Source organism: Meleagris gallopavo, chromosome 20 (genome assembly GCF_000146605.3).
Source record: "Meleagris gallopavo isolate NT-WF06-2002-E0010 breed Aviagen turkey brand Nicholas breeding stock chromosome 20, Turkey_5.1, whole genome shotgun sequence".
Classification (NCBI taxonomy): domain Eukaryota; kingdom Metazoa; phylum Chordata; class Aves; order Galliformes; family Phasianidae; genus Meleagris; species Meleagris gallopavo.
In genome coordinates, this window is record NC_015030.2 from 8084821 (window position 1) to 8102711 (window position 17891).

General features: G+C 40.1%; 1 protein-coding gene across 1 annotated transcript in view; it reads left to right on the forward strand.

Moving 5' to 3' along the window:
* Nucleotides 1-17652, forward strand: part of ERN1 (endoplasmic reticulum to nucleus signaling 1) — a 32237-nt gene extending 14585 nt beyond the window's left edge. The window contains exons 5-24 of the mRNA XM_031556386.1: nt 1829-1862; nt 2699-2771; nt 4351-4423; nt 5465-5587; nt 5950-6051; nt 6844-7105; nt 7580-7658; nt 8617-8779; nt 10074-10192; nt 10335-10526; nt 11110-11362; nt 12083-12173; nt 12486-12675; nt 13176-13275; nt 13691-13890; nt 14264-14411; nt 14824-14951; nt 15336-15459; nt 15703-15770; nt 15901-17652. Coding sequence (XP_031412246.1) covers nt 1829-1862; nt 2699-2771; nt 4351-4423; nt 5465-5587; nt 5950-6051; nt 6844-7105; nt 7580-7658; nt 8617-8779; nt 10074-10192; nt 10335-10526; nt 11110-11362; nt 12083-12173; nt 12486-12675; nt 13176-13275; nt 13691-13890; nt 14264-14411; nt 14824-14951; nt 15336-15459; nt 15703-15770; nt 15901-16107 — 2729 coding nt within the window. The 3' untranslated portion in view covers nt 16108-17652. The remainder of the gene's footprint in view (nt 1-1828; nt 1863-2698; nt 2772-4350; nt 4424-5464; nt 5588-5949; nt 6052-6843; nt 7106-7579; nt 7659-8616; nt 8780-10073; nt 10193-10334; nt 10527-11109; nt 11363-12082; nt 12174-12485; nt 12676-13175; nt 13276-13690; nt 13891-14263; nt 14412-14823; nt 14952-15335; nt 15460-15702; nt 15771-15900) is intronic.
* The last annotated feature ends 239 nt before the right edge of the window (nt 17653-17891 follow it).

The following is a 17891-nucleotide window of genomic DNA, read 5'->3' on the forward strand; positions in this document are numbered from 1 at the left end:
CGATATTTCATGTAACAACTTGACATATCTGTAATTCAGAGAATAGGCTGTCCTTTTTATTAAAAATACAAGTTTCAAGGAGAGTTTTGGACAATAAGCTATCTTCTTTTGCTTCGCCTAGGCTGACTAGAGGGCAATGTATAAAACAACCTGCATTACTGTACTTGCAGAATGCATACATAGTCACTTATCACTTCAAAAACAAGTTGTGCAGCTTTGTTATCGCGAGTATCGCTGGAGGAGATGCTCACAGATAGGGCCAAGTTGCGGAGGCACAGTTGGTGACGACTGTTGTTGTCACCCTCACCACAGGCAGTGGTTTATTTTTTCCAAGTGAGACATTCTCTGTGTAATCAGTTCATCGAGAGACTTGAAAAGTTTATTTGGCTTTTTACCTTTTTCAGCATCTGTAGCACTGGCATTAAATCTTACCTTAACCGAGGCGGGTGCCATTTTCTGCTGATGTATGGTGCTATTTCTTCAGGAAGCAGAGGATTTAACTTCCCATGAAGCACTTATGGTTAGGAAACCCCTACCCTGTGGTCGTTAACGTGTCTTTCTCACTTCAGCTCATTTCAGCTGGACTCATGAGTACTTGCTTTGAGCACTTCGACCTGGGCTTATCTGCAGAGCTGAGCCCCTTTATGTAATGGTCATCTAATGCTTTTTCTTTCTTGCATTTCTTTAGTAGAGGAGAGATGATGCAAGTCACCATTTGCATTGCATTAGATATCCTAAAGCTTGTGGAATGCTTGAAGCAAACACAGAGAAATAATTGGCATATGATCAGCTGTAAGTCTGGATCCTCCAGCATACCCTGAAACCAGTTTCTTCCTGCAAGGGCTAGTAATGAATTGCTTGATGTAGATCAGTGGAGTAGTGTGATCTGTAGGGGTAGGTACAGGATGATAAACCCCTCAGCTTCTCTGTCTGAATGTTGTTAGTTGTTTGTAAGGACTTTTGATGTTAGCTTCTGTTTTCAATAAATTAAGTGGATTTCTTGGTGTGATTTGGAGCTGTACACTTGCATATCATTCCCATCTTACATCAATAAACAGTGATAGCAGTAATAATTCATTATTGAAAGAAAAATTGTTCAAGATAGGTTGTGTGAATAGATATCAGGGCCTGGGGTTGGTGACGGTATCAGCTGGATTGTTTCAGCTTTTTGCTGCCATATGGATGAGGCTTGGGTACCAACTGATGTGAGTAGGCTGTTTCTTCTGCCTCTTTTGGGGCCCAGTGTATGGGAAATGTCCCAAAGTCCACATGTACTGCTGAGGTGTGTGCCCTCCAGCATCAGAGGGGATTGGTTGGGATGTAGGGAGGGACTGCAAAGTATGCACAGCCTCTCTGCTAACTTTAGTTTAAGTAAAATAGGTTGCTGAAGGCTGTGTAATGACAGCAGTTGCTGCAAATTATGGTGAGCTGCCTCCTGGGCAACCAGTGCCCAGAAATCACACGTTGCTGACAGCAAGAGCTCTCATGAGCATGTATGCAAGCAGTTCTAACAGACTGTGTGCTCTGTCCAGGAGTGAAATAAGAAAACTCAAGGTACGGTAGAGAACTGCTGTCTCATCTAAGTTTCCTTCCATCAGTAGCTGGGGAGTGGTGTGGATAAAAGTAAGCAAAGAACTTCAGAAGCTGTAAGCACTTCTCAGATGCTGTGCACTTTCCCATTTTACAAATGTGGTTACAATCAGACAGGGCTCACTGAGGCTGCTGGGATGGCTCCTTGCTAACCCAGTGCATCAGCCATTCGAAAAGGAGCAGAGTTGAAGGGACCAAATAGGCAGTATCACGATTTTTCTTTCTTCTGTTTATGCAGATCCTGTACTGCAGGTGCCAATACATGTGGAAGAGTAAGTCTGTTTCTTTTCTATCATTTATTGCTTATTTGCTTTTCACTGGCATGTTGAGATTGGGTTTATTGTGAAACAAAATCGTGTGTTCTTGGAAGGTGTCATACCTTGTGCATGTGAACTTTAAGTTGTTTAAAGTGCTGATACTGAAAGAATGTAATTAGCAACATACAGGGCTCATAACACTAAGATGAAACCTCCTGTCTGCAGATTTTTCTCTCTCAAGTCTTTGATCAGGTTTAGCAATTACGTGTGATCACTGCCAGAGTCTTAACTGAGCAGCTTTGAAAGTGATAGAGACAGTCAGTGAGTGATCTCTGGGTTTTGTGCTTAATCTCTCCAAATAAAAGACTAAAAATAGTGAAGCACTGGAAAACCAAACTACAGCTGCTACCAGAATCTTCAGATGAAACCCTCACACTGCTGCTCCAGTCATTCCTCCAGCACAGCCATCACATTTCGCTAGAAATTTGAGGCTTTAATTTTATGTCTCTGTAGTGTGTGGTAAAATCCTTTTTGTGTGTGTGTGGTTTTGTTTTTGAGTTTGGCTCTTTTGGGTTGTTTTTTTTTAATTTATTTTTTGGTTTTTTTTTTTTTGCTGTTTGGGTGAGGACTTTCGTTTCCCTCTTCAAGTTACTGAGTTCTGACAGCTGTTCCTTATCCATTATGCTCCCTGGTTTTGTTTGATTAGGTAATACAAAATCAAAACATACGGTGTTAGAAGGAGTTAGATGAACTTCTCTGGAAAGCTGGTACTGACCATAGTTGCTTTCCTGTTCTCTGAGAAGCACAGCACTTCTTTTTTTAATCGTTTTTAATTGCTGCTTAAATCCTAGGCCAGCATTTCTTCCAGACCCAAACGATGGCAGTTTGTACACGCTTGGTGGCAAGAATAACGAAGGCCTGACTGTAAGTTTCCTTTGGAGATTCTCTCACCGTTTTCAGACAAGTGCCCCAATCAGACTCACACAAACCATCAGTCTCTGAAGGAACTTTCTGCTTTCTCAACAGTGCTGGTTTTGTATTGTTCAGTGGGCTTGTGCCAGTCTTTTTGAAAACCTGGATCACAGCAAAACCAAACATCTGCCATATGTGCAAGTTTTTAGACTGATCATACTCTCGTGTTCGTTTGCTATTGCTTTTGCAGAGCAGTAACGTACTTTCTAAGAATGGAATGTTCCCACCTTCCTTGTGACCATCAGGACATCACTGTCATTGGAAATACCAACAGCAGACATATTTGTTTTGTCCACTCGTCCTGTTTTATTGAAACTTGCTAACAATGATGGTGACAATTTACATTTCTGTGGTATTATCCAAATAACATACCATCTCTTTACAGCCAGATGGGAAAGGTGTGCCCACAATAATACAAACTAGGTACAACTCTTTCACCTCAATACTTAATTTTCTAGAACCATCCAGCAGATAGGATTAATGTATGTTCTTTGCTGACAGAAAACTAAGACAGAAGACTAAGACAGAAGATGTCTTAGTTTTAATAAGCAGACAAAAATGCTGACCCTTTCAGACACTCACCAATCTGTGTAACACACAGATGTTAGCAAACCTTGGGCTTTTATTTTTAATTCTTGTGATGAAACTCATAAAGTGTTTGGATTTCCAGAGTTTTCCTTTCTCTGGAGGCTGATACAATTTCCTTTAAGAATTTTAATATTCTTAAATACTTTAGTATTTACTTACCACTCTTGTTCTCTATAGTACAGCCAAATCATAACTTGCAGAATGAGCTCTGATTTTTTTCCTGGGCAAATCCAGGAAGCATCTTAACAAAGTTTCCTTTGTTCTGTTAATCTCCCTTCTTGAACTGAAGTAATCAAATTTCTATTTGGAATCACTGTTATTATAAGTTTCACAAGTGAAAAAGGACTGATCTTTGTTATTAGTGTAGCTTGTCCATTACTCTTGTAACCTTGTTCATTACTCTTCTAGCCTCATCCTTATAAAAGTCTGTTAACGCTTAATAAGAACCTTCACCCATCTTCTAACTGTAGTGCAGCCTTGGCAGCATTTCAGGACCTCTCTGGTCAGAGATTACTGCTTCACCAGACAACAGTTTCACCTGTATGAAGTTATCTAGCCTTTATAATTGTTACTGTAAGAGAAACATCTCATACCCCTTACATGTGAGGCAATTAAGCATAGTGTGCTGAAAGCTAGACAGCTGCTAAGTGCTGATGGTAGCCCTTAAAAAGAGTCTTTGCCTCCAAATCCCTCTGCTGCAGGTGGTCTCTTCCACATGCATTTCTCCTGCCATAAGCTCACTGAGCCAGGCCTCTGGCTGTTCTGAGTTTTTAGAGGAGGGCCTTGACCTGAACTTTTGGAATATCACTGCAATAATACAAGCAAGTAATTAAAAACTGTCATTTGAGATTTCCAAAGTTTTCTGGCTACTCTTTTCTATGAACAAGAGCAAAGACTTATCACAGCAATGTAAATAAGCTTTTACTGTTTTTCTTTTCCCCAGAAACTTCCATTTACCATCCCAGAGTTAGTGCAGGCATCTCCCTGCCGCAGTTCAGATGGGATCCTTTACATGGGTGAGCTCAAGATAAAGCTTTTTTAAAATTGAAACACATTCAGCAACCATAAAGTCCCAGGCAGACTACATGGAAATGTTTTACTCTGGGTATTAATTGTAGTTTTTCACAAATGTTTCTGATGACAGAAAATAGATTTAATATAAATTGAATTGCTGAAAATTGAAAAAACAACTTTTCCTGAGAGAGAGAATAGCTGTTCTGAGCAGTGAGCAGCTTATATGGTTGGGTTTTTTTGTTTGTTTTTCTCACTTCTGTAGGTGCTCTCACAACAAAAAGTGATTTCTGCTTAGAATCTTATGTTTACAAATGTTATTGATTGTTTATAGTACAGTGATTAGAAATCTTATTGCAACAGGGTTGGACACATTCCGCTCTCCAAGATACAGTCAGGTCACTTATCTATAATAACAATTTTGTGTCTGACTTTGTCTAATTGCAGGTGGATTTGGTATGAGGAAGGGAGGAGGAAGGACAGTTTATGACAGCAGTAGATATGTGAAGGATCAGGATGAACTTAGTATTGTTTTTTAATTTGAAGATCCAGTGCCTACTTCTGGCTCTCCTCTTTATGTTGCTCCATTAAAAGTGAAAAATGTCCATCTGAGCTTCTAAGCTAGACACATCTATGTTAAAGTTGAATATCTAGTCGTGGTTGTGGCTCTTGTGTAGTCTTAATAGGATTGCAGTCCTTGATCATTTTGGAACATGTGGTCCCTCATCATTTCTTTCCTCTGCCTTGCCACCATAGCAGCTCAGTGTCCTCTGTCAGCTCAGAGGGTTTTCTGCACTGAGAATTATCTTAGGAATTCTATAGCCAGTTGTACTTACCTTTCTGAATGCTGGATTTAGTTGTTGATGTCAGTATTTGGAATTGGCCATCAGCGCTAAAAGCTGAACTTAAGCCTGACTGAAAGACACCATTTTATTTAAAATGCTCATTCATGCTGAGCTCATGAGCCTCTTAAAGAAAAAAGAATGAAAAACTTAACAGAAGTGCAATTTTCCAACTGAATAGTAATGCTTAAATTATGATTTCAGGCAAAAAGCAAGATATTTGGTATGTGATTGACCTCATGACTGGGGAGAAACAGCAAACCTTGACTTCTTCATTCGCAGAAAGTCTTTGTCCATCAACATCCCTGCTGTATCTTGGGAGAACAGGTCAGATGCAGCTTTTTTCTGCAGCTTAGAATTTTTCCTTGTTGTTTTTGTTGCAATTTTTTACTATTAGAATGATAACAAATGACCTTGTGATCATGTTTTCAAGTTTATGTCTTGAAATAACGTCTGTAAATTATAATTTTAGACTATATATCATTTATAACTTTAGACTGACGTGAGTGTGTGCGTGGATCGGGCGTTGTCTTCAGCCACTATGAAATGGTTCTTTATTAGGAGCATGGGGAAAATGAAATGCAGAGCACAGTAAGCGTGTGGTGTTCTGAGCTGTGTCTTGCATTTGTAGTGATTGCTTCTATACTCCATAGGCTTTTTTGCTTCACAGACTGTGTATTTTTTAACAGAGTATACAATCACAATGTATGACACCAAGAAGAAGGAGCTGAGATGGAATGCCACCTACTTTGATTATGCAGCTACTCTGCCTGATGAAGACGTAAAATATAGTAAGAATTTAATTGCAGTCTTTTTTCTTTTTCAGATATTGGCCATGGGCAATGTGTATAGGCAAATATATTCTTTTTTTTTTCTATAATGAATAAGTTGACTAAATTTTGAAATTGATATCTATCAGTTTTTAGCCTTTGGCTTAATGTCTCAAGCCTGTTAGTTTCAGGTCAACGCAACCTAGAAGGTACAGGCTTTGAAGATATGACTCTTAAAATGCAGTGTAAAATGGCATGAGAGGAAGCAAACCTGAACTGCGATGCACAACCACTGGAACAACTCTGCTGTTTTTGCCCAGAGTGTGGGACACTTACAGAACTGTATCTTCCACAGTTGAGTTTACTTCGAGGTTAATCAAAATGGAGTCTGCAAGGACTGCCTGTTTGCTCTCACAGTCATAGAGCAGCTCTGCAGGGTTGTCTTCAGAATCCTGACACAGAACGAAGGATGGCAGAGCTTTCAGTCATTCAGCAAGAGACTTCTCAGTCACTTCTCACCCATGAAAGCTCCCCTTTCAGCATATGCTGAAGACGTGATCTGGGTGTTAGTTAATCTGTAGGTTTAGTGGTGAGGCCTACCAGACTTGCTGATGTACATGCTGAAGAGGTGAGCTAAATGTAGTTTTCCTGCTGTCTGACTGAACCAAGCTTTTATCATTTAACTTTGACAGCTTGTCATTTCCAAGTAAGATACAGTGAACTCCACAGTTGTGTGAGGCTTGTTAATATGTATTACTGAAATTGCATGTAAGCAGCAATCCAGATAATCTCCTATACATTTGTATATTGTAGAAATGTCCCACTTTGTGTCTAATGGAGATGGACTGGTGGTGACTGTAGACAGTGAGTCTGGGGACGTGCTGTGGATTCAGAATTACGCTTCTCCTGTGGTAGCTTTTTACATCTGGCAACGTGAAGGATTACGGAAAGTTATGCACACAAATGTGGGGATAGAAACTCTGCGATACTTGACATTCATGTCTGGGGAGGTCGGACACATTACCAAGTGGAAATATCCTTTTCCAAAGGAAACAGAGACCAAGAGCAAATTAACGTGAGCATGAGTATTCCTGTTGTTCTCGTTATCTATTAGTCAGGTTTTGACAGCGGCCCTCGCTCTCCAGCAGTGATTGTATTTCAGATTTGATCTTCTACTGTCTAAAGGCAGAGACGCACAAAAAATCATCTACTTAGCAAATGTGTTCCTTATTTTTATCAGATGTTTTATGTTGACGTAATATTTTTTAATGTGGAGCCTTTCATTTAGATGCCTAGCATTTTGGCAAATATCGATTTGAGTAATTACAACAAATAACAAACAAGAAATGAATAATTATGACAAATAACTGTGCTTTCATAAGTAAAAGGAATGAGTTGATCACAGCACTTCTGTCTATGAATCTGGGGTTTTCAAGAAGTAAATATTGATGATTTTGGAAATGGGTGCATTGGTTGTGAATTAGGCTTTAGCTAACATGGTAAAACATCCATTTGTCTATTTCATTTTTACACACTACTTTCTTTCCAGCCCAACTCTTTATGTAGGGAAATACTCCACAAGTTTGTATGCATCGCCATCAATGGTGCACGAAGGAGTAACGGTTGTGGTAAGTTGAGAGCTGCAAGAGATGCGTGGCACCTGCTGAAAATTACCTTTACAGAATTACTATTGCTCCGGGATGTAAAAAAACTAATTAAAGTTGAAATTAAATGCTTTGAGGAGAAAGACACTAGAGCATAATTTCAACAAAATGTGCACAAGTATTTTAAAATGCATTTTTCTCATTTTAAATGAGAAATAGCCTCCATGTATCTAAAACAAAGATATTTTGAATGCATCTGGAATTCTGAGATTTCTGCCACTAAAGCATGATGCACATTCCTACATAAAATGGTTCTGTAAGAACCATCCTGTCCTGTAATGGAAGATCATCTGAACTGATGAAGTTTGTTCCAGTATTGAGAAGGGCTCCTGATTAAAATAAAAATAACACCGATGGTTGTATGTTTGCAGAAATTAGATTTTAAATTGCAAATTGGAATCAGTAAACATGTGGAAAACTGAATATTTAATGAAACAATGGTAATAAGTGTTAGAATGCATGGCCGTCTTTCCAAAATAATTTCAGATGCTGCAGAGATGTGACTGTACTCATTAGGTTGTGTGCCAGGAGAGTTGGGCAGGAGTGAACCAGGGGTTGCTGTGCAGTATTGGTGCATCGTGGTTACTGTTAAAATTGTTTATTTTTCTTCATCAAAATTACTCCCTCTTGATAGGAAACTGCTCACGATGGATATCCAAACACAGATAAGGCTCCTGTTTCACTTTTCTAAAAAGAGAGAGTAATCTCATCTCCTAGGCAACGTGTAGCTTAGAAGGTCTAATGTCCAAGGCTGCTGAAGCATTTGCTGAGAGCGTAAGGGGCAGTGTTTACTCATGGTGACTTTGTGGCCAGTTTTTGCTTTCCCACCAATTCTGACCCTCCATTTTTTAATTTGTTTGCCTGCTGAAATATTCTGGAGATTCACTGCATTATTAATTGTAATGATAATTTCTCTTTCTAGCCCCGTGGCAGTGCCATACCCTTACTAGAGGGTCCAAAAACAGAAGGAGTCACAATTGAAGACAATGGCGAATGTGTTATCACCCCCAGTACGGATTTAAAGTTCTCAGGCAGACTGAAAGGAAAGAACAAACTCAGCTATTGGAACGACTTGCTGTTAATAGGTACGTGAGGTCCCTTTCTTAGCCCGTCTGCCTTTCAGGCAGGATTCCATTGCCATCTGCTGGTGGCTGTCCTACTCCAAACCTTAGAGCTGTTCTCAACTTCTGTACATCAGTCATGACTGCCTACACTGAGACAATTACTGAATTCTAGTAATAATTGGTGCTTTGTCCCCTTTAAAATATGCATTAATGCTTTTAAGTAGACATCTGGTTGTTGTTTTTTACAAGGCATCTGATCTGCTTCATTCAGTAAAGAGAATGAGGAGTGATCAGAAAGTTGTTTATTGCTTATTTTGCCCCCTCATCCAGAGGGATATAAGGTAGTTTATTGTACCCATTGCTGTAAGTACTGCATTCTGGTTCCTCAGGTTTCTGTTCTATTGTGCGTAGTATTACTTTAATTCTCATTGTAGTGATCAGAGTGTTGTCTGTCCCCCAATTCACAAATGGAGGAGTAAGACATTGACGATCAGAATAATGAAATGTCAGCCTATTTTGTGTGTCCCAAGTTCAAAAATTTCAGAGTTGATTTTTCAGGGCACTTAAGAATTTTGCTTCAAAAAAAAAAAAGCCCAAAAAACGGAATGACAGAGTTCTTGAAATGATACAAGTTTATAATTTGTAAACGCCATAACTGACCTCTATGACAGGAGCAGGAATGCAACTTCCAGCTGCTTTACCTGCTGCTTTTTTTTTCTGTGATGCTGTTCACTTCTCAGAGTACGTGAAGCAGCTCTTTTGAACAGCTCTCATTTCTCCACTATGCTCTGCAGTGAATGATTTGTGCCCTCCATCTTTCCCCTTTCCTGTTCTGTACATTCTGAGGAATCTTCCTCTGTCTAATTGCAGAAGATGTTAGCTCAGTAGATTCTTCCTCATTGCTTGGCTAATACGAGCCAAAGGAGTGTGAAGAGCAGTTGCAGTTGAGTGCAGGATCAATTCTTCTTCCCTTTTTCTGCAGTGTGATCCTTGGAACCATTTTAAATCTCAAACGTGATCTTTGCTCCAAGGCCAAATCACAAAACAAAACTAACTGGAGAAGGAGCCAACTACAAGGCATTGTAATTTGTATTCCTGTTATGGTCACAGAGAAGCTCGTGAACTAAATTCACAGTCAGTGCTTGAGTAGAGACCTCTTAGTGACTGCATTCACTGTGCCTGCGACTGCAGGGACAGAACAGAGGAAAAAATAAGTTTTAAACTCAACTTGTACTTTGATGTTCTCAAGTGTTTTGTATATCATCTTCCATCTACAGTCTTCATCAAAATTTGAACACGTGTGTTTTATTTTAAGGGCACCATGAAACTCCGTTATCTGCCCCTACAAAGATCCTGGAGAAATTCCCAAGCAACTTACCCAGGAGGCCTGAAAATGTGATTCCAGCTGACTCTGATAAAGTCACTATTGAAAAGGTTTGTGATGAGGATAATCATCTTCCTTTATGATTAAAGAATGTAGAGGAATAAAAGCTGTGGAGGGGCTTAGAAAAAAAGCATGTCAGTGTCCCAGTACCCATGAAGACACTGAACTAAAAGACCATTCTCTGCCTCGTAGGTTATTGACATAGTTGAAGGTTCTGCAACAGAAGTGCCTCCTGCTGTTCCAAAGGATATTGAGGAGAAACTTGCTCAGCCTATTGCTCGGCCAGAAGCTCCTGTGGACTCTATGTTGAAAGACATGGCCACGATCATTCTCAGCACTTTTCTACTTGTGGGCTGGGTGGCATTTATCATCGCCTATCCAATGGTAATGCTGACTTGTCTTGATGGGGTTTTCTGCTTTGAGAGGATCAGTCGCATTTGAGAGCTAACCCCAAGAAGAGATACAGGAGTTAGGAAATACTTTTTCCTCTCCTCCCTTTAACTCCCAGATGTGCTGGGGGTTGCAAAGGCTGTATATCTGACAGAACAGTCTTTCCACTAGCATATGTGCCAATGCTGGAGATTTTTTTTCATTCTACAAATTCTGTTTTTTGTATCTGTTAACTTTTTTTCACAAACATCATCTTAACATCAGTGGTTTTACTCCCCATTTGCTCACTTGAACCTCTGTCATGTTTTCTGACTTGCAGCAGGATAAAGGTGTTAAAAGATACCTAGTTAGCCTAAGTCAGCTTTTGCCATATTAACCAATCTGTTGTGATTGTGCAGCTTTGCTGTGAAAGCTGAGAATGAAAATGAGAACATGAGGAAAAGCCCCTTTAGTTCTCCAGCTTACTTAGCTGGCAGTATTGTAAGAAAGTTTTGGATGTATCTACTCTAATAGCTGAAGCGTTCCTTTTAAGTAAGAAGTTTCACTCTTTCACTTATGAACTGAGATCTTCTTTCAGAGTGTACATCAGCAACAGCAAAGACAGCATCAGCTGGAAGAGAAGATACAGCTCTTGCAGCAACAGAAGCTGCCCTTTCGTGCTCCCAGTGATCTACCAGCAGAAGATTTCTTGGACACCTCCTATGGACAGACAGACAGCTCTGCTACCAGCACACCAAATATGTCGCCCAAAGCATCAAACCATTCTGCATATTCCAGCATCTCCACATCTGATGTTGGGAGCTGCCTTTCTACAGAGCAAGAAGAGGGAGGTAACGTAAATCTAGTGCATTTGATTGTGAGTGTCTGTATTTCCCAACTCTGTATGATGGCACGGCACAAATAAATCCTTACTGATGGTACTTCACATATAAAACAGCTGAAAATGACCATCATCCTCATTTAGTCTGCCTGTGGCAAAACATCAGGCTGGTGTCCCATGCTCTGACGTGGAGCAGAAATACTTGCTTTAGAAAAACATCTCGTTCAGAGTTGTCACTGGAGGGATTTTGTTGTGCATGAGGATGTATTCTTATAAGCTGTAACCATTTCATATGAATAAAAATTAGGTATGAACTAGAGTCAAGGAATGACTTCGGTGTGGTCTGCCACCCTGCCTCATCTTTCTACACACTCTTTCATCCCTTTAGAGGGCTATGCAGGGAAACATCTACTAAATCCACTTCCTTTAACTGGCACTCTGCAAATTCAACAGACCTTTCTAGAAAGATTATCTGCTGTCCAAGACATGATCTTTTCAGACGTATGTCAGGTGTTTTGTACTGAGTATGTTTGACACTTGTCAGTTGAATCACACACACCAGGATTTACCTACTCAGCACGAGTACCAAAATGCAGCTGTTAATTTCTTTTGATCATCTGTGTTGTGAATTTAATGTTTTTTTTACATTCTCTTCCAGCAGAATGCACAGTAGTACAAGGCTGGCTTGATCCATCCTAAAGCAGTCTTTCTGCTTCTTGTTTTTGTTCAGATGATGACACCAACAGAGTGATGGTTGGCAAGATTTCATTTAACCCAAAAGATGTACTGGGGCATGGAGCTGAAGGAACAATTGTTTACAGGTAAATGACTTGCATTCAGTATTTAACAGGCCAATTAATTTTTTATTGCATTATTTTTTGAAGAGCAAACAAACCCAACACCTACGATGAACAAAAATACTGTAAAATATTTTGTATGGTGTATTTTCATGCTATTTCTGCTCTAGCAAAAACTGCTTCTCTCAGATATGTTTAAATGACCAAATGTATCTGTTTCCAGCATGAAAAATACTTCAGTATGCCTCTGCGAAATGCCTCTGTGTTGTCATTTGTTCTGTACCTTGTCCACATTAGCCTTTTTCTAACTGATTGATGTGGCTTTCCTGTCTGCAGGGGGACGTTTGATAACCGTGATGTTGCAGTGAAAAGAATTCTTCCCGAGTGCTTCAGCTTTGCAGACCGTGAAGTGCAGCTACTGCGAGAGTCAGATGAGCACCCAAATGTGATCCGCTACTTCTGCACAGAGAAGGACCGGCAGTTCCAGTACATCGCTATCGAGCTGTGTGCTGCCACCTTACAGGAGGTACTGAGTCTCTTGCAAGCATGATTTTGAGTCTTCTCACTGGAAGGCCTTCAGTTTCCCTTAGCTTAATAAGTTGCTGAGGTTCTGCAGCAGACGTCCCAGTTATTCTTGCCATCTGTGAAAGTTAAACGTTCCTAAAACAGGAATATTCTTAGAACTTCAAGAGTATCCTCTAACCCTGTACTGACCTAAGGGAAGAAGTTGTTGTCCTTTGATATTCCTGCAAATAACTCCATTTTAGGCATCCCTCTCCTACCATCTGGACCCTCAAAACTTGCTCCTGGAAAAACAGTGCTGTACAGAATTCTAACTCTGAATGATTTTATAGAGCTCATCACCTTCAGACAGAAAGGCTAGTGCATGTGTGTTCCCAACTAGCATTAGACTGCCCAGTTTCCTGTTTAACTTTTTTTTTTTTTTTTTTGCATATCACCAATGCAGAAACTTATTGATAAGTGATTTTATGGCTCCATCTTCTATTTTTCTGTTGTCATGTATAGTATGTTGAACAAAAGGCCTTCAGTCACCATGGCTTACAACCTATTACCCTCCTGCAACAGACGACATCTGGTCTTGCTTACCTGCACTCTCTCAGTATTGGTAAGAATAGCTATTTATTTTCAATACTGAATACAGACTGATAGGTTTTCTTAACCATGAAGAAGAAGGAACTGGTCTGATGCTGACCTGTGAAGTGACTGGCTTCCCCTAGTGCTGGCAGCAAGCAATACGGTCTGTCCTAGCACTAAACTGATTCTTATGTTCTGCCTTCAAAATTCTGCTGCATTTAGGGTAGCCATTACCATTTGTTCAGAGCACTGCATGTTTTTTAGACAGAAGACATGCAAAATGTGTCTGCAAAGTGACGACTCGTGATGGAATTAAAAAATATGCCAGTAAAATTGACAGTAGTTTGATGTAACAAACAGTGGTTCAGCCTTGTGAAAAATCTACAATGCAAATTTACAAATACTGTTGGGATTGCCTGGAGTGCATAAACAGGTGTTTGTTACAGTCCACAGGGACTTGAAGCCCCATAACATCCTCATCTCAATGCCTAACGCCCACGGGAAAGTTAAGGCTATGATCTCAGACTTTGGCCTGTGCAAGAAGCTGGCAGTGGGCAGACACAGCTTTAGCAGACGGTCGGGTGTGCCGGGAACCGAAGGGTGGATTGCCCCAGAGATGCTGAGTGAAGACTGCAAAGAGAACCCTGTAAGTGTTTGTCTTTCCTTCAGACCTCCCTGGAGAAGGCAGCACAACCAGCAGGTTGCACAGCTGCAGACAGACCTTAAGATGTGCAGTGCTGGATGCCCCAGCGTTCACGTTGATGTACATTAGCAGTACCTTTTTTAAACTCTACTTCTCTCTCTCACCATATGTCTATAAAAGTGTTTATTTATATATAGCCATTTTTTTCAATTGGTTACAAGTCTTAAATAGCAAAAATGTGATTCTGAGTTGTATTCTGTGCTCAGATGCAAACCACCTGATGATGAGACTCACATTCTCCACAGGAAAAATCTTGTTGCTATTAATTAAATAATAAATATGTAATTATTATTAAATAATAATAATTTATTTGCAGACATACACCGTGGACATCTTTTCAGCAGGCTGTGTCTTTTACTATGTGGTATCTGAGGGCAGCCACCCCTTTGGCAAATCTCTACAGCGACAAGCCAACATTCTGCTGGGTGCATACAGCCTAGAATTTTTGGATGCAGGGAGGCACGGTAAGAAAAGCACATAAACAAAGATCACTGCTGCACTCAGTGAATATCCAGTGGGTGCTAAAATTGTCATAAAAAAGGCAAAACTGTAACCCACAGTGAAACCCACTTGGCAATGGTGAAAGCTGTACTCCTGCAGTGAAACTCCTGAAGTTCTTGATATTCATCTCCAAAAGCATCTCAGTCAGAAAAATCTGGATTCCTGCAAGCTTGACAATAGTGTAAAGGGTAGGAAAGATCTTCCTAATTGTACTGATGCAGTGCAACCTCCTGTTGGTTGCCTACAGTCTATCTGTGAGGGTGTCATCTGAGCTATTGCTGGGGATTGCATAGCAGGAAATAGGAAATTTAACCATTTTCATACAGAATATTAGCTTTCCCTGCAGCTTCTGAATGCTCACCCTTTTCCTTGCAGAAGACATAGTGGCTCGTGATTTAATAGAGCAAATGATAAACATGGACCCTCAGAAACGTCCATCTGCCAGCTGTGTGCTAAAACACCCATTCTTTTGGAGTTTAGAAAAGCAGCTCCAGTTTTTTCAGGTTTGTCTTGACCATCAGGTCTTGAATTCATTATTTTCATCCCTACTTTATGCATGTTTGAGATGACACAAGGCAGGATAACATGTTGCCAAGTGAGTTTTTAAGAACAGAGTAGACTGCTGTGGTGAATGTGTGTATTAAGCGCGCGGTGGGAACTGGGTGAGGGCTTGAGATTCTTTCCAGTCTTTTCTATTCAGTGATTAAAAAGAAATAAAGCTTTTGGTAGATAGTCTTCTCTGATTGTATTTCAACATCTTCATCTCAAGCATTATTCGTTCCATCGTACTTTGTCCCAAAGTAGAATCATCTCCATCAGGAGACCAGAAACTGTAATTTAAAATAACTGGGAAATGCTTGGGAATATAACTGGACTGTCTCTTCCAGGACGTCAGTGACCGGATAGAGAAAGAAGCTTTAGATGGTCCAATAGTCAAGCAGTTAGAAAGAGGAGGAAGAGAGGTGGTGAAAATGGACTGGAGAGAGCACATCACTGTTCCTCTGCAGACAGGTAATGAATAGTGTCTTGTCAGAATGGCAGGGAGTTCTGTTATCCCGTTTGCACGGACAAAAAAGTAAGGATAAGGTCTCAGTTCTGGCACAATTCTTCCTTATCACCACAGCATTTATTCAAATTATGTGATATGTTCATATATTGAGTGAGACACACCCAATAAACATACATTTCTTTTGAGGCCAGCAACTACAACTGCCAGCATCAAAACAAACACAAACCAGTTCATTTCTTTGGCAGATCTTCGAAAATTCAGATCATATAAGGGAGGCTCAGTGCGGGACCTTCTGAGGGCGATGAGAAATAAGGTAAACAGTCTCTGCATATGTAAACACAATATGTAACTAACAGGTTACTTGTGCCTGAAAATGCACCTTGTACAGGCACACTGTAAGACTCCACCTGAGCTTTTCCCTATTGTTTTTGTTTTGTTTACAGAAGCACCATTACAGAGAACTGCCTCCTGAGGTGCAGGAGACCCTGGGCTCGATCCCAGATGATTTTGTACATTACTTTACAGCTCGTTTCCCTCACCTGCTCCTACATACCTACCATGCAATGCATATCTGCTGCCAAGAAAGACTGTTTCAGCACTACTATGATCAGGACTCTGCAGAGAAGAGGACTGTAGGAGATGCTGTTTGAGAGGAGAGCGAGCTGGAACCAACATTCCAAGCACAGGGCTGTGAAACAGGCCTACCTTTTGCAGGGAGAAGTGGGCTCAAAGAGCTCAATTGTCTCTTTGAGGAAACCAAGCTTCCAAGAAGTGCCTTGTACTGTGCCTGCACTGGATCAGGAGATAGGAGGAGACCAAGGAGCAGTGAAGCTGCAAAAGCAACGAACCCTGGTGATGGAGTTATCCCAAGGAAGGTCTCAGGAAAGTGAAGAGGGAGAGCAAAAGCTGGATATAACCATCATCCACTCTCCTTCTACTGTACTTGATTTTGTAACTTGTGTTTTACTGCAAAGAATCAAAATACAGTAATTGAAATTGTAGAATTACTAGGGGGTGGGACCTGCAAAAGGAACCTTTTAGTTGCTGCAATTCAGAGCCTGCCATTGCACTACTGCCACACTGCATTAGGCAGTGCAGTGATTGTAGAGGGAATTGTTTTTAATGAGGCAAAACCTCATCTTACCCTTGTTAATTCAGCATCACCCTGGAAAAACAAACTCTCCTATTTGAGCAGATGAAGTTATAAAATGAAATACTGACTTGAAAAAAAGTTAAAGACTTTACCTACTTCGAAAACCTCATTTTTTAATGTCAGCCAGTATTCACAGGAGAGCTAGAGCAGTACTTGACTTAAAAACGACAGTGTCTGCACAAGTAACATCAGGAAGATATGCTGATGTCAGCAATGAACTGCTCCTGAAATGGTAATGATTCACCCACTGCAAGCATTCCTTCCTTTCTTCTAAAGAAAAGGAGTGTCAGCTGCAGAGCCAGAGGTAAGAAATGAGTCCTGGGTAAAAGAAGCTAAATAGGAACTGAGACGTATCAAACAGGGGAGTTGATAGGAGGAAGAAAGCTGCAAAGTTACCTCATTTTCTGCTTTACATCCATGGGAACCTGTGTTTTTAAAGATGCAGTATTTCTTTTCCTTGGCCCTAAAGCTGTGACACAAAGCACCAAGTGTGTGTGAAGGATGAAGAAATGCTGAATTCTAATTTGATAGAGGTGGGTGTGTTCTTCTACAGTGTATTTATTTAACATATTTATATTTATTTAATAACTGTTTTGATACCACTTCCTAGTAAAAAGTGGTACAAGTACAAAGCATGCCAAATCTTTCTTAATCATTTTTGTATTTATATTTAATCATATTGTAACAACTGGGAAAGTTATACTGCATCTTTCAAAAAATTCATTAGCTAGAGGAAAAAGTGGAGATTAATCTGATTGTGCCATTGTGTCTCCAACTAATAAATTATGGACTGTTCTATGTATGAGTGATTGGGTACTTACAGTGACTTTACTGGAACACTTCACTGTAAGGTTTTTCCTAGTTTTACAGTGTATGAGAGCAATTTACTTAAGACACTGAGTGTGCAAATTATGTATTTCTACAGCTTAAAGAAAAAAAGTACTTTTAACTAAGGAGATTCAAAGCCTATTTCCTATTTTTGTATTTCTCATGTAAAGATCTTTTATAATTCTACTAAATAAAGACTTGTACTCTCATAAAATGACTTTAGTGATGATGTGTGCCTGTGGAAGTGAGCTACACTGCTGGCACAAATGGATTAATGCAGGTCTCAGAACCAGGGCTGGAGAAGGTGAAAGGGAACAGCACAGTCCCACTGACATCAGGTTCATTTTTTAGCATAAAACCCCCCTTCCTGCTATTCAAAGCTACAGCTGTGGTGCAGGACAGGAGGAAGAGGGGGCGGAAGTAACAAGAAATAAATATAAATGTATATTAAAA